Source organism: Gymnodraco acuticeps, unplaced genomic scaffold, assembly GCF_902827175.1.
Source record: "Gymnodraco acuticeps unplaced genomic scaffold, fGymAcu1.1, whole genome shotgun sequence".
NCBI lineage: Eukaryota > Metazoa > Chordata > Actinopteri > Perciformes > Bathydraconidae > Gymnodraco > Gymnodraco acuticeps.
Genome location: NW_022991064.1, coordinates 3034301 through 3050284, shown reverse-complemented (window position 1 = coordinate 3050284; position 15984 = coordinate 3034301). Strand labels below are relative to the sequence as shown.

The following is a 15984-nucleotide window of genomic DNA, read 5'->3' as shown; positions in this document are numbered from 1 at the left end:
CGGCAAGTGACATCATCAGTGTCGGCCCAGAATCATTAAGCAAGCTCTGCAGCAATCTATCTCCAAAATGTCTTCATAAATTGTAAAGGACACTTGTTGATTCTCCCTCATTTGTTTGACATTTTCCAATTGGAAATAGACAGAGGGTGAGTGTGTAAGATGTATTATCATCAGCGGTGCATATGCAATATTTTTCTGCCTGCCTGATTCAAGTCACATCAACAAGCACATTCATATTAACAATGTCAGATGGATGGAGGGCTTAAGAAATATCTCCCCTCCAACCAAATCCATCCGTCCACGGCCAGCACTTAGCCTGCTGAACGGCTAAATGTGAGTGTCTCTGGTGCCGGAAACTAAGGGGAATATCTCCGAGCACACACACGTTGTAATTTGCTCCTCAAAAACTTTGCATGCGTCTACAGGATCACCGCGCTGAACAGGGAAGATTAAAAGGTTTAAGACGTACTGAATAGGCTCCTGCCTGTGTGAGAGACGAATAGTACAGTCAATGACGCAGCATTGATTGTGCAAGCTTTGTTGCTCTAGCTAGCCTAATCTAACAGGTATTAACAGGCCGACTTAACGCCATGGGAGAGGGGATGGCGGGAGAACAGATATCAATGGGAGTCTTAGCTTAAAGATTAACACCGTATAAGTTTACTGAATATCCTCTCTTAGCCTGATAAAAGTGGCTGTGTTAAGAGCGTGTGGGTGTGTAGGTGTATCAGTGTGTTTGGGAGAGAACGCTCATTAAAGCATTTGTGATTTGTTTAACATAACCGTTTGACTTAACCTTGAAGCAAATGTAACACACTTAGTGTTTCTTATTATGGAAACTCTGTAAAACAAAGTCAAGGAGAACATAACACAGAAATAATAAAAAAGACACCTACATCCCTCCCTGGAGTGCCCGTGAGTCCGTGAGAAACCGAAGTCTCCCTTCTGACCTTTCTCTCCCTACGCCAAGTTGGGAAAAATAAAAGGACAGACACACAAGTTAAAATAATAATGGCATGGAAATGAATTAGATGAACATGTAAAGGTCATATATTTATTATTCATCACTGAATGTTTCTTAAAAACCTTTCACCTTGTACCCTGTTGCTTCGCCCCAGTTGGCGGGCAGTGCCTGTGGAGAGGAGGAATGGAGACGAGACCCAGATCAATGACCTGGCTCTAAAGAGACATCACACACACACCACTGGAGCATATCAAACAACACAGTGACCAGCCTGCAACCCGTATGGACTCTCAGCAGGATACATATGACTGACACACACACACACACACACACACACACACACACACACACACACACACACACACACACACACACACACACACACACACACCACACACACACACACCACACACACACACACACACACACACACACACACACACACACACACACACACACACACACACACACACACACACACACACACACACACACACACACACACACACACACACACAGAAAACACTGAAACATTGACTTTAATTAAATGTATTATGTCAACAGAGTTAATTGAAAGGCAATAATATTAAGTTGAAATAACAAGTATTAGGTCAAAATTAATATAGTTGCTTCCAACTAACCCAGGGGTGTCCAAACTACGGCCCGGGGGTCAAATGCGGCCCGCAGACCATTTTGAATTGGCCCTCAGCTAATTCAAAAAGTATAATGAAATATGGCCCACAAATGAAACTTTTGCTTGTCTTGTACTTCTTAAATATATATATATATATATATATATATATGTAGTCATATATTATACAGCAGTATTCATGTGTTAATAAGCCCACTTTCTGTTTTAAGGAATGAGTTGCAAACACAATAAATTAAACCCTCTGGAGAGCTGTGATGTTGGCTGTTTTCATAAAGCATATTCAAGTATAAAGCATCATTTGTCTACATTTGATTGATTTTGCTAACTTATAACTCCACTTATGAGGCAATATACTTCTCCTCTAGTAAGTGGCCGAGCCCTTTGTATGTTTTTCTATATGTGTCCCTAACCTAATACAGTTACGTGACATTTGTTGACACTAATACATTTATTTAAGTTTTTTTTTCTTTCAATCGATACGAATCAGTGTATACTTAGACACAGCAAATATGAATGCATGCCCACACAATGGTTAAATCAACATGCAAAGCACACACTCATTCCCACTCTATTATCAATAGAAAAAGAGGATTTTTTTAACAAGGATCAAACTAAATAGCTGAAGGGTTGGCGTGGTCGGAGGCAGTGTGCTGTGGTGCTGTGACCTGTGGCCGAGGATTGGCACTCACCAGCTCGCCTTTCTCTCCCTTCTGGCCCTGGGGTCCTTCTGTGCACTGAGGTTAGAGACACTTGGTTGGCATGTATCATCAAACAACACATTTTTGCCAATTTTCAGGTTCAAACAGTGCTGGATGCCAAATAACAAGACAATGTTTTTTCTGCGAGAGACGCAATGGAAAGAAATACTTACTGGACCTGAATGGGAGCCAGAACAGCCGGCACCCTAAGATGGAGAGGGAGGATGAAAAGAAAAATGATTGCATGCGGGTGAGGAAAAGAATCAGGCAACGACTAAAGAATGCATATCAGCTCAGTGGTGGATTGGTCTATAGCCAGAGTGATATTATACCACGGCAGCATCAACGTGTGTGTGTGTGTGTGTGTGTGTGTGTATAGATATCAGTGTTCAGTGCTAGGCATGTCTGAGCATGTAATGACATCACACATTCCCCTGATATTAGTCGTACTACACACAGAGGTTTTGGTGTGTCTGTTTGCATTTTGATCATCTTTGTCTTTAAAACTCACCTGGTTGCCTTTTTCTCCTTTCAACCCAAGAGCTACCTGAAACACACACACACACACACACACAGTCACACACACTGCAGTATTACGCTTATGACATGTTCTAACAGAAAGGATTGAAAGTAAAGATCAGGGATCCTTACATTTTCTTCCCTATTCAGGAATAAACAACCAGCACACTACAGACAGATAATTATTATTAATAAATTGTATTTAATATACTGAAGTAAAAGGAAGTTTGTGTAGGAAGTCAAATAGGCTGTAGTTTTTATATCTGCCAGGTGGTGGCACTGTTACACAAAACTAAACTCTGTTGCTCCGGTGCCGTTAAAAAGGATGGGAGGTGGACAAGACGGACACACACACACACGCACACGCACGCACACACACACACACACACACACCACACACACACACACACACACACACACACACACAACACACACACACACACACACACACACACACACACACACACCTCCCATGGGATACGGAGATCAATAGGAATGTCTGATTCCCACAGCACAGGAGTGAGGAGACCAGCTGCTTCTCACGGGAGGGCACACACACATACCCAAAAAAGGATAAGCTTTATAAATAACTGAGGCAATTTTAGCGGAAGCGAGTAATTAAAGCCAAATCCCCTACCCGCTGTTTCTGGGAGTCATGTTTTCACACACCAGGAAGTTTGCATATATTGGAGCAGCAACTACAAGCTTGCTGAGACGACGAAAGGGGGCTAGTAACAGCGCGGAGACAATGTGTAATTCTCCCTCGTCTCTCCCCCCCCTCCACCTTCCCTCCTACAAGCTACAGATCTATCAATGGCTGGCTCGGCCGGCTGCAGTGACGAGTCACTCTTTCCGAGCTCCTCTCTGGCTGTGGGCTTAGTCAAGTACTCATATAGTTTTGCTTATAACCTCATAGCCTATACAGTATGTCGTTATTGTTTACTCTCTACATCCTGCTTTGAAATGGAACGTTGAGATTGCTGTAAAAGGGCAGCATACTGTCTCTGTGCATTATGAAACGGCAGTAAAATGACTCAGCCCACTTTGTCGTCTTTACAATTAAGAGATCTGAATTGAGAATCCATTCATACATACACAGGATGTTACATTGGTACATCTATCAGTTGTTTTTCTACTTCTACAGTATAATAGGCAGTGATTATCTAAAAGCATCTCTCTAACCTTTTGTTCGTTTGTTGTCCACAAGCAAATGAGTGTCTCCCTATTTTCTCTCTACTTTCTTTTTAGTAGCAGCATTTAAGTGCTTTGTTTTTCACAGTAAACATTATTCTGTGCTTTTTTAAACTCATGGCACTAAGTGAAAGTTTCAAATTAATTGGTTGTCTTTATAAATGTTAACATATTGTTGACAGTACAATTCACAGATTCTAGAGAATGGGTAACAATCCACATTTAGCAGCTAAACGCTCTATTATGTGCGCTCTAGTTGCTTTAGCACTCTGTAAAGTTGAGGGAAACTTCTGTTAGTCATCACCAGCAATTATTTTAATGTTCCGCATAGCCATTTTATCCATTGGTTATATATAAATATTGATTAGTGCAGCTTCGAGTGCAAAACTGTATAATTGGCATCCTGGTAGAGTGCCTTATTTAAGTATTTAACATCCAAATAAATAGACTCACTTGTTGACATCCAGCATCCCAATACACAGGATGTCGTTACATTATGCATGCCAACACTTTTGCCCATTTATTAGATTAAACATCTCAAAGGATCTTTTGGCACCATCATCCTGTCAGTAAGCCATGTTTTTTTGGTCTTAAACATCCCAATGGGCTCATTTTTGAGCATCGTCTTTCTAGCTGCCTGGACTTGATAGAACAAGGGCCACACCTTGCACATTCATGAAAATATAAAACCAGAGCAGGAAGTAATTGATGTAGTAACAAGCTATAGAGGAACAGCTGAAGCAGCATGCCATGAACTCCGGAATTACAATTGGTTTCTGACTGAGCATTAGGATTGTGCAGGAAAAGCCATATCTACCCGTTATTCAGACCATTTATTAGCATAATCCCATTAGTAAAAAAGCTTTCTCGACATTTTTGTCGGCAGTTGTGTCGCAGGGCATTAGATCAGGTTTTAGTATCAATGCATTCCTACGGGCAATTTGCCTATTTGTACCCTGGAAAATCTTGTCACCTGTGTAATATGACCAAATGAAATCCACAGAACAGAATGAAAGTCACTTTGCATGTGTTTGCCCCCAGTGGCGAACCTACATTGGAGGAAGTTAAGGGATGTGGACAGCTGCATAAGTAAGCACACACAGGAGCAACATAATGAAGCGTCTAGAGTTTCGTATTCTATTTGTGAACAAAACATGTTGAAGACAAAATGAATAGGCAGCAGCAACTCCCGACTGAGACCTGGAACATAATGAGGTGTAAATCAGTCTTCAGTCCCTCGGCAAGCTGCGTATATGCGAAGGAGGACGGAGGAAGGAGGAAATAAAGATGGACTAATGCTTTTATCAATCCCTTATGTACAACATGCCTACACACAGCATACAATGTGTACTTCCTGTTTGAATTTCACACGTCTCCTACACTTCTGGAGTCTCTAATGCAACTGAACGTGCCTAGTTTGGACTGTGGGAGCTTGAGGCTTGCTTTGGGGCATCTTCCTGGGTCGAGGTTATGTGCTATCTCGCATGTCTCATTAGAAATGCAATACTGTAAAAATCAAGTGTGTGTGGATTGTGAGGCTTACTTTATCGGCAAGATCCTTTGTTGCAAAAATATCCTGTTGGATAGAGAGAGAGGGGAAAATGGCGAGAAAGAAAGAAAATGTCAGACCTTTCATTTTTCACATCATGATGAACATGACCTCAATTGAACTACCATTTTTGGCATCAGATTGGTCAGAAATAGTTTCTGTCTAGTCCCTAGCGTTGACAGTTCCATGGCCAAAACCCAATTCAGTACCTTTGATGAGCATTCACGGAAATATTATCTAGTCTGGTGTTCCCTATTTTGGCAGCACTGTAACCTACTTATTCTTTCAGCCCTAATTCTTCCATAAATTGTTTCAAGAAATCAATGTACTTATAGTTAATAGTATAGTGTTCGGATCAGGCGAGCACAGGTTCAAACCCCACTGCATGTCGTTGTGTCCCTGAGACACTTCACCCCAAATTGCTCCTGTGGGGATTGCCCACAGTATTGAGTATGTAAGTCGCTTTGGATAAAAGTAACATGTAATGTAATGTAGTAATATCTTCCAGATGTTTCCAGGAATGGCAGCTGTTGCACTTGAAAGTCGACATATAATCAACATCATATGACATATTTCGCTTAAGCAGCATGTTTACTTCTTGTTGCATGTGCGGTGCGTCCCTGTAAACCTTGTTTCCATTACATTTAATTGCATCATATACACAACAAAGAGTGGAGGAACAAAGAGCATATTGGTTTCAAACACGGGTCATTAACAGTGTTCCTTTATTCTCAGTGAAATAAAGCGATGGAAGCAGATGAGCAGAGAGAGAAGCAGTTTATCCATGGGCCCAAAGCAATGAAAAGATGGACCCTGCTGTGCACAGACTCACAAATCAGACAAGGAAAAAAAAGAAACATGAAGAAACATGGAGGAAGGACTGGAAAGCTGAACGGAAACAAATTGTTCAAGGCAGCAAGTTAGAAGGGGAAAAACAACAAGACCTCAACATAAAAACGGTAGTAGAAACACACTGAGAACAGGGATAGAAGACACAAATAAGCCTGTGGGTCATCTGAAGAGAAGATGACCTTTAAGCTAGGAGCTGGGCTGAAGGCAAGAAAAAAAATTGGTTTACAATCCTGGAAGGTTAGAAACAGTGTGGGTGAGACATCAAACCTCAGCAAGGAGGTTACTGCTGTGACCCAAAAACACAAACCTGATTCCAGAAGTAAACGAAAAAGAGATTGTGTGACATCACCAGAACAGGCGGTTTGCTATATATGTCCAATAAGAAAATGAATCCCATAATGCTCTATGATCAGCTTGAGGGGGCAGTTATTACAAAGTAATGTTGAACAGGCAAACCTTGTTCAAACCATGGCATATAATGAAGAATTTGATGGGATGGTGCAAACTTAAAAAGCTTGTCTTGGCTTAAATACTGCACCTTGAATAAGCATCATGTAATTTGAATGAATAGCTAGAAACAGCTGTGACCGAATATGCATGAATATTTATTCGCCAGCTTTAAAGTAGAAGTCATTTTGGGAAATATGCTAATTTGCTTACATAAATGAGTCTTAAGACCCAACCTGAACTGACTTGAGTAACATTGTACGAGGCAATTTGACGGATCAGAAATGTAAATTCACCAATTGCTGACCCCAGTTTACCCTGTAAATTATGTACATAACTTTTTCCGTATACAGAACACAGGACATTCCACGTGCTCAAAGTTGAGCATGTGGAATGTCACTCAGTGAGACTTAGCTTAATAGAAGCTATGGCTCAGGGACATCTGGCCTGCACGCTGGAATCTTGGCTTACATTGATCATTTACCGTGTACGAAGCTAACAGGTAAAAATAGAAACTCCTAAAGTTAGTCTGTGCATGTATGAGCACGTTGAGAAATAGGGCAAAAGAGAAAAAGAGACGGCACCGCTAAAGAAAATAGGAAATGAGGACAGAAATGTGTCTGGGCTGCTTTACTGATCTTTGAGGATGATGGTGGTAATATAACTAGGGCATGGAATACTGAACTATAAAGTACTTAACATCCGAATACAAGCAACTTATGGCGGAGGAAAAAGAGAGGAATGATGACAGGTGTGAGAGAGTAAAACACAGAGAGAAATGTAATGCCTACGTTTTTGTAACTGTGGATACCAAACTAATTTGTCTTTATATTGCATTGAACAAATCTATCAAATGTTTTTACACCAATGTATCACGCAGCATTGAAGAAGCTATAAAATACCATGGAAACTAACTGTTGCATAAGGCTCTATTTTTTTTTTGACACAGCCCACAGATATTATAAATGATAGCTGACAGCAGATTGAAATAATGGGAAGTCAAATAAAAGTTCTTAAGACTTGCAGCAGAGTAAAAAAACATGTTTTCCAGGGCAGAGTTTCAAAGCAGAACAACAGAGCTATTTGGTAAAAGTCCTTCAGGCCAGTGTTGGTCTCCCAGCAGGAGGATCGAAAACAAGTCAAACTGTCTGAAGAACAGCAGTTTGAGGCCAAGTTCTTGTTCGTGTCTGGAATTGTTATTTCTGTGCCTGATGGTGTGATCATTTACGGAAGATGTAATAACAATTCCTCTCAACTTGTTACCGGATATAAGTGCTTGGCATTGATTTCAAAATAACTAAAGCATAAGAAGTGTATTTTCAATGTATGTCACTGTATAACGTTTAATTGTGTTTGTATTGTTATGAATGTGTGTGCGACTACATGTGTGTTTCATTGTTCAAGTGTTTCTTTGTGTGCATTTACCTGGTTAAAAGTGTTTTCCAACAGGTCGTTTTCAGCAGCACGGCGGCTCTTGGGAGCATCTGGTGGGCACTGCAAACAAACAATAAACATATTTTAAGACCGGGAACAAGATAATTGAACCTCATTTTCAAGAGGAAGTGTATTATTAAACCCCACTTATGCACTTCTCACAAAGACATGTACTGTTATTATTAAAGAAGACCATCATCCACGCACACTCAAGAGTACAGTTGCGCACATTAGGGTACTAGCATTGTTGTGCTAATTTAATTTCTGCCAGTTACCAAGGGCACGGTTGCCGTTTGGCTGTTTTAACCGTTACCGTTTGGGTTCGACACTAACGGTTTCTCAACTCTTTCCGGGGATGATAGAACATGTGTTTGGGACGCATTAACCCCCCAAACAGGCGTCAACGGAGCACACCCTATTGTTATACTGATAATATTCCATTGTGAGACACCACATGTGTTTTAAAATCGTCAGGAAAGCTAGCTTACATTAGCTGTTGGCATCTGGTGAACAGAGTTTCACATACGCTCTATTACGTAAAAATCTGTAGGCCTTATCATGATGTGTTCAATGCAGTCTTGTAACTAGTAGTTTTTGGCGAGAAACTTCAGTTATACATTTGTTGGCAGAGGATGTTTTTACAGCATTGTAGAATATATATCACAAGAAAACAGCTACTGCTTATAGAACCACAATTATAGACGGGCAATATTATCCAACAATTATTTTAAGTACATGTTTTTATCTAAGCACATAACATAAACATAATTCACAATTATCCCATCTGAACCTACTGTATGTTCAATAGAACCAAATGGCACACCTGTGTACCATGTTATGTATGCTATGCAATGTAGCAGCAAGCCCATGAAGTCAATGCAATTAAAACCCAGCACTTGTATCTCTTTCCTTTGTGATACAAGACGCTACAAACTTCACGGGGGTGTGAGCATGCGGCTGAGTGCCTTAATATGTGCATCCATGCTCTTCCATTTTTCATTTTCAAACTTAAACACAGCTTGGAAAAGATTTCCTTCGTTAAACCATCAAATCAAAAATTCTTCAGCATTCAGTTCTTCTTCCGTAAGACTATCCCTCTGAAAAATTCATTTGGTAATAAAAAAGACACGAACGGGTGCACACAAACACGCACGCACAGACGCCCTCGAGAATTCTGACAAAAAGTTGGCTGAGCACAAAAATACCTCCAGCTTAAAAATAAATCCCAATAACTGGCTGTTTGCTATTCTTTCCATACCTGAACAATCACATGCTCTGCTTCTGTCTGTCTAACAGAAAAATGCTGTATTGTGGTCCAATGAATCACTTTTCTAGTTCTCTGAAGCCTGCAAACAATAACTGCACAAAAATACACATCAAGAGAAAATGAAATATACAAATACAAATACAAATACAAAGAAAATACATAGAGAAACAGGTAGAACATTTTATATTGGTGGATCGAGAAAAGAGCAAGTCATACTTATAATTAGGCTTTGGTCACACTTTTGGAGTACAAACATATTAGGAGTTGATGTGACATAATTGAACACAATGGACTTACTCTAAGCCCCAGCCAATGTGTATTCCTAACACTCTCAGTAAAACAAAGCCTCAGAGAATATGTTATTAACAAACAAAAGCCAGCTTTGGTGGAAACCTAATTCAAAAAATGGTGGTAAGCACAAATCAAAAAGTTGTAGTTAAAAACTAAAACGAGTTATAGGAAATCAATTGAGCTTACAGCATTATGAAGACAACATTTTGCTGATTAGAAAGAATAAACCTCGAGAGCAAATTCAAAGTTTATGATATGATTGTTTATGATTCATTTTAAAAACTCACACTCAGTTTTTTGCAGCAGCTGTTGCACAGAAACCCTCCAGCAACTAGATCATAACTAGATTAGGCTTCACTGAGGGAAGAAGTTGCTTCAAATGTATCCAAACAGAGTGGCAGGAGCCTGTTGCCTGAAGCTAAGATTTGTGTAAGCCTTAAACCTATAAAGAAACAATTTTAAAGCCACAGCAAAATATGTTCTACTGATGATGTTGCGCCACGCTCATACCCCACCTTAACCATGTGTAAACACTGGGGTTAGACCAATAGTTTGGGCTGGAAAAGGGCCAACATTTTGAAACGGCATAAGATCGTCAAGAGCCTTGTTGAGAAACATCAGATTGAAATGGATTTCATTTATATTATATACAAGCTTGACTTTTTACTCTTCAAGATAAACCTACCTGTTCATCTAAATCGTTCCTCAATGAAAAAAAGATCCCCCAAATTAATTCTCAAAAAGGTTTCCCCATTAAATTCCAGGTATAACAGTACTGTTATTACTGTTAGTACTGACGATGCAGGAAATAGAGCATATTTTATACTCTCGACTCCACACAAATCCATTGCTTCTTTATCATGAGTTAGGGTTGCCAGTCTCACCCGTGCTCCAGGGATCTCACAGCAGGCCTCCTGAAGGGCGAGGGAGGGGTCACAATACAGCACCACCTGCTGAATGTCCATCTAGGAAAGAGAGGCAGAAAAAATATATATTAAGCACACATTTAACCCTCCATAATTCCTCTGTTTGTTTGTCTAATAATGTAAATACAGTTTGGATTAGGTAGTAAACAAGGCTGAGAGCCAATTCATTTCTCGTTTATATAAAGTATTAGGAAGGCCCTAGAAGTATAAGCGTGTGTGTGTGTGTGTAGGTTTGAACACTTCGTCCCTGCACTAACAAAATACCCTGCCTGCTTTCTAACTAGGCCGGTTAATTGATCATCAAACTAAGTGCCTGGATTACCGAATCAATTCAGCGTTAATAGCCTTAGCTCACTACAGGTCCATTCTCCCAGGTAGTATGCTCACTTTTTTTTAAAACAGGAGTGAAAGAGATTGCCTCGAAGCAAAAAGCACCTCAGGGCCATAGCCTATGGTCTCAAAATGCACACACATAGACAAATAATTTAACCGGCTTTTATGGGAGGTTTGTTTACTAAAAGTATTTCATTCTGTCCTTCCTGCTGGAAACAGGGAGATTCAGAAAAAGCCTGGTTTGTTAAATTCTTAATGCCATAGGTAAAGTGGATTACCTAATGCAACAAAGCACTGCCACACCATGCTCTATGGCAGAGGTCCCAATAAGGGCATTTTGTTCATTCAAAACACTTCTGAAGCAGATAAGTAACCGTTTGCTCTTCGAACAGAGAGGGACTAAAGGTCACCGCACTTTCAAAAAGCAAGTTTAGATGACATTTACATTGTAGAGCTTAATCTTGTTCAAAAGCTCTTCAATAGCAAAGATAGGGCAGACATGCACGGAATATTTTACCAGAAGCCGCACAAAATTTCCTTGCATTTCCAGTATTTTATTTCGCCACTGAGTCGTACCTGCACAGGCCCAGCATCTGAAGCCCGAAGGCCCAGCAGCGTGTGTCCGTCGATGGGCAGGACCCCGCGGGGCTCCATGGGTTTGGTCTCAATGGAGTGGCAATCCACATGCAGGGAAGCGGCTCCATGTTGCACGCTGAGGGCCACCTTGTGCCAGCTCAAGTCCATCAGGGCCTCCACTCCCTCCCCGGTGAACACGCAGCTCACCTGGTCAGCTGTGGGGTCTACCCCCCTGGAGCGCAGGGACAGGGTGCCATCGGGTCCGTTGAGGTCTACAGAGAACTGGGGTTTGACACAAGCGCTAATTAAACACCAAACAATATGATAATGCATAATAGAAATGAACTCTATCTCTATCTTAAGATGTTGCTCCCGTAAAAGAGTGATACTTAAAAGCTGCTACCAGCCAACAAAGCTGTAGAACACAGTAACAGAGATGAAGTAAAAGGGAAGACATATTAATTACACACGCATGCAGTACAGCCGATCGATCACTCCTAATGAGGAGACCTGGCCTTCATCCATCATACACATTGAGTATTTCAATCTGGCCCCAGACTCTCAGTGATTATGGGGACTCTGAGGGACTCCAGTGCTTCATCATGGAACACGTATGAATAACAATGAAGGTGAATGAATGAGAGCAGAAGATGATGGAGGGAGGAGCGACGGAGGGACGGGGGAGCCAGTCAGATGGGGACTCGGATGAAGAATAAAGAGAGGACAAAAGACGCAAGGTATGAAAGGGGGAGAGAATTGAAAAGGTGTCACAAGAGAGAAGAAATCGAAGGGGAAAGTGGATGACTATGCAAAAGAGAGATGAGAGACAGGAAGAATGAGTAGACAAAAGGATTGATGGATGGTTAGAGATGGAGGAAGAGGGCAAAGGAATATGAGGTTGGAGGGGGGGGGGTGCACCTGTGGGTATCCCTGCTGATCAGAGATCTGGAAGAGGTAGATGGTGTCTCCCAGGGCAGCCCTCTTTAACGCCAGGGTGAAGATGAGGGTGAACTCCTCAGGCAGGCCATGTGGAAACACCTGACTGAGAGACAGAAGATCAGAAGTCAGGGACGTGTCAGTCCTCCAGACAGTGAACATAATCACAGACAGGTTTATGGGTTGCCTCAGATGTGGTCATCGGCGTTATCTTGGCATGGGCTTGAAGATTGTAAATGATCATATCAAGCCTGTGTTACAATCTGAGAGTGTTAATACAGTGGAGATATTATTGACTACATTTGAATTCCTACTAATATTCCACTATTATTGTAATTATGACGATATCTCACATTGGATACAAGTCATTTGTATTTCGCTTGAATTATTGAACTAAGGCTTTATTGTAGCAATGTTCCCTTTAAGATGTGTTGGACATGCCAATATGATGTCTTCTAATACAGTGCTTTTGGGAGATGTCAGGGTGATTAGTGACACACCACCTCTTGCCTGTTTATGACCAGCTTTGTGCATTGTACTAGTCAACCTAGCTCCGAGGCTGAGGTTCGGATTCAAGCCTAAAAGAAAAGCCCACATTCTGGTTGTAAGGAGAAATGGACCTACTTTTTAACATTATGAAACACTTGTTTTTGTGGAGATGCAAAAATATTGCAAGCAGACCTTTTAAAGAAAGTGGTAGATGGAAAGAATTAAGGAGGCAGTGTTTACGTGTTTGAACAAGCCTGACACTGATGAAAAACGTCAATGGGTGTACGCACGACTGCATGTTAACAGGAATATTAGCGGAATATTTTCATTTGGCATTTAAACAGTTTAGGGAAGAAAACGGACCTACAAAAGAGACCAGCATCTGAAGTACCAACGCTAAATAAAATCCCATGAATGATGGTAATGATGTACAGTATACAATGCCAGACATGCCACTTGAAGAATGTAGTCAAATTGACTGTATTGGATCTGTGTATACAGGCATGAATGTTGGAGTAAAACTATATATTTATATATATATATATGCACTTTAGTCAGTGTCCAGGTATACACATGTATTTGTACATTGTTCAATTAAGACATGAACATACTGTATGCAAGCTGTGAATACTAATTTGACTCTGGGACAATAACAACAATCAATGTAGCTTGACATAAAGGCAATTAAGTTTATGACGAATTAAGAAATAAAACTTCTGATTTCACATATCTTTGGCGACCTTGTGAGCACAATGACAACGTTTGTTTCCCGTGTGAGCAAGTTTGTATTCTACGGATTTTTTGTTTCCTTATTTCTGTCATTTTTTGCTTTTATACTCATATTTTGTGACCACAGCCGGCACTGTGCAGAGCTGTGTGTTACCTCCAGCCAGCAATAATTTTCATATCAGATACAGTCCAGCAAGCCTCATCCCTCAGTTTTGGTCAAGGGCATCAAAGCACACAAGTATGCGCGTAGCAGAATATTCACTGCATGGATGTGTGCAGATGTATTGAGAGATGAAGGGTCCACAAACAAGCCCAGTGAAATACATGCTCACTGAGATGGTAAGCACTTTGAAATATTCTCTCCATTTCTCTCCCTCTTTCACTCTTTCGCACACACACACACACTCACAGAATTGTTGATGCTGGCAGCTGGTTTCCCGCTTCTAGAAGTGGGGTGACAGTGATTTATGACTAAGGGATGATCCAAGGCCAAGGGAAAACAGCCAACTACAGGACGTCAAAACAAAGCGAGGATGAGTGGGAGAAAAATTGTGAGGAAAGAAAATGTCCAACCTGGAGACCCGCAGAGAGAGAGAGAGAGAGAGAGAGAGAGAGAGAGAGAGAGAGAGAGAGAGAGAGAGAGAGAGAGAGAGAGAGAGAGAGAGAGAGAGAGAGAGAGAGAGAGAGAGAGAGAGAGAGAGAGAGAGAGAGAGAAAGAGAAAGAAAGGCAAAGAGAGGCAGAGAAGAGGAGAAAACGATGGTGAGGGACGAATAAATGCTGCGTAAAATATTAAAATCTGTGAGACTTAATCAACGGATTCTCAGTTGGTCATTTGAAAAAAGAAAGAGAGAGTGTCGGCAAGAAAAAGAGACGGACAGACGGAAAGAGAAAGAAAAAGAAAACAATTTAAAGAGTGGAATTGCATTGCTGTTGATTAGTGACATAAGCTGCAGGGCACAAAACCACTCTCAAACTGTTGACTTTAAAGTTGGAAGTACCTCACTATGGCCTTTTACATTGAGAGTGCTGAAATAAAAAACACTTACACCCTACAGACACACACACACACATCTCCACAGACAAGCAGTGCGGAGATAAATCACTCAGTATGGGCCAGACAGATTCAGATCTAGCCTCGCCTGACTGAGAGAAAGTTACTTCTGCTAGATTTTCTTTTTTTTTAAGCGAGGTAGAAAAAAGTTGGTGTGAGCCAGAAAGACGCAGGGGATCAGGGGTAGAGGAAATCCAATGTTGAAAAAGCAGATCCACTGTTTAAGATGGAAATATCACCGAGAGAGGTGTATAGGAGGCACCCTTGTACCGGGTTCTAACTGAGCTGAAATCAATTGCCTGAGAGGGTTTCTATCCCTGAATGAATTATACACACCTGCCTGAAAGGAATTTTAAACAACTAGGAGAGACATAAAATAAGCTATACTGGCCAAATGCTGTTACACGCGATTTTTCTCCTATGGCTATCTTGTATTTGTTGTATTCCAAACAATATGTATACTGGAAGAAAACTGTGCATACAGCAGCACATAATGAGAACTACAGTGAAAACGTATCCTTTAAAGATGGGAAATCTGTACAGCTGATGATATAGTTCAATCATTTTGAATCAATGTACAGGGCATTTGGTCAAATATGCTATCTATATTCTAACTTCTTAAATTCAAAGTGAGAAGATTTAAAGGTTTTATTGTCATACTGTATGTCAACAGCAACAGCATAGTTGTGTCATGAAGCTCTTAAGTCCCAGGCTCCTCCAACAATGCAACACACGACTTCATGACTTTTATATGGGTTTTATATGTTCAACAACTTTTGAATTGTGCTGCTGCTTATTTATTTACCATGGATCTATTTTAGGAATGTGTGCTTGCCTTTTTATTTAATAAGTTAGTCTACTCTTTTCCCACCTTTATTTGCCCTCTATGTTTGCTGTAACAAAGTAAATGTCACTGCTTTGGGACAAATAAAGGATTTGTTGGGTTATGATTCTGATGACTATACTTAAAGGTGGGTATGTAATTCACCTCAGAAACATTTTTTGTTATATGCTATGGAATGCTCTTAACATCCCGATAGCAATGAATACATTAAATGCTTTGACAATAAATACATACA

General features: G+C 40.7%; 1 protein-coding gene across 1 annotated transcript in view; it reads right to left on the bottom strand.

The window, feature by feature from the left end:
• Positions 1-15984, bottom strand: part of col16a1 (collagen, type XVI, alpha 1) — a 64438-nt gene that overhangs the window by 26960 nt on the left and 21494 nt on the right. The window contains 11 exon segments of the mRNA XM_034236739.1: positions 897-929; positions 931-960; positions 1094-1132; positions 2306-2350; positions 2488-2520; positions 2826-2861; positions 5568-5600; positions 8298-8366; positions 10749-10829; positions 11700-11981; positions 12618-12741. Of these exon segments, the coding sequence (XP_034092630.1) occupies positions 897-929; positions 931-960; positions 1094-1132; positions 2306-2350; positions 2488-2520; positions 2826-2861; positions 5568-5600; positions 8298-8366; positions 10749-10829; positions 11700-11981; positions 12618-12741 (805 nt within the window).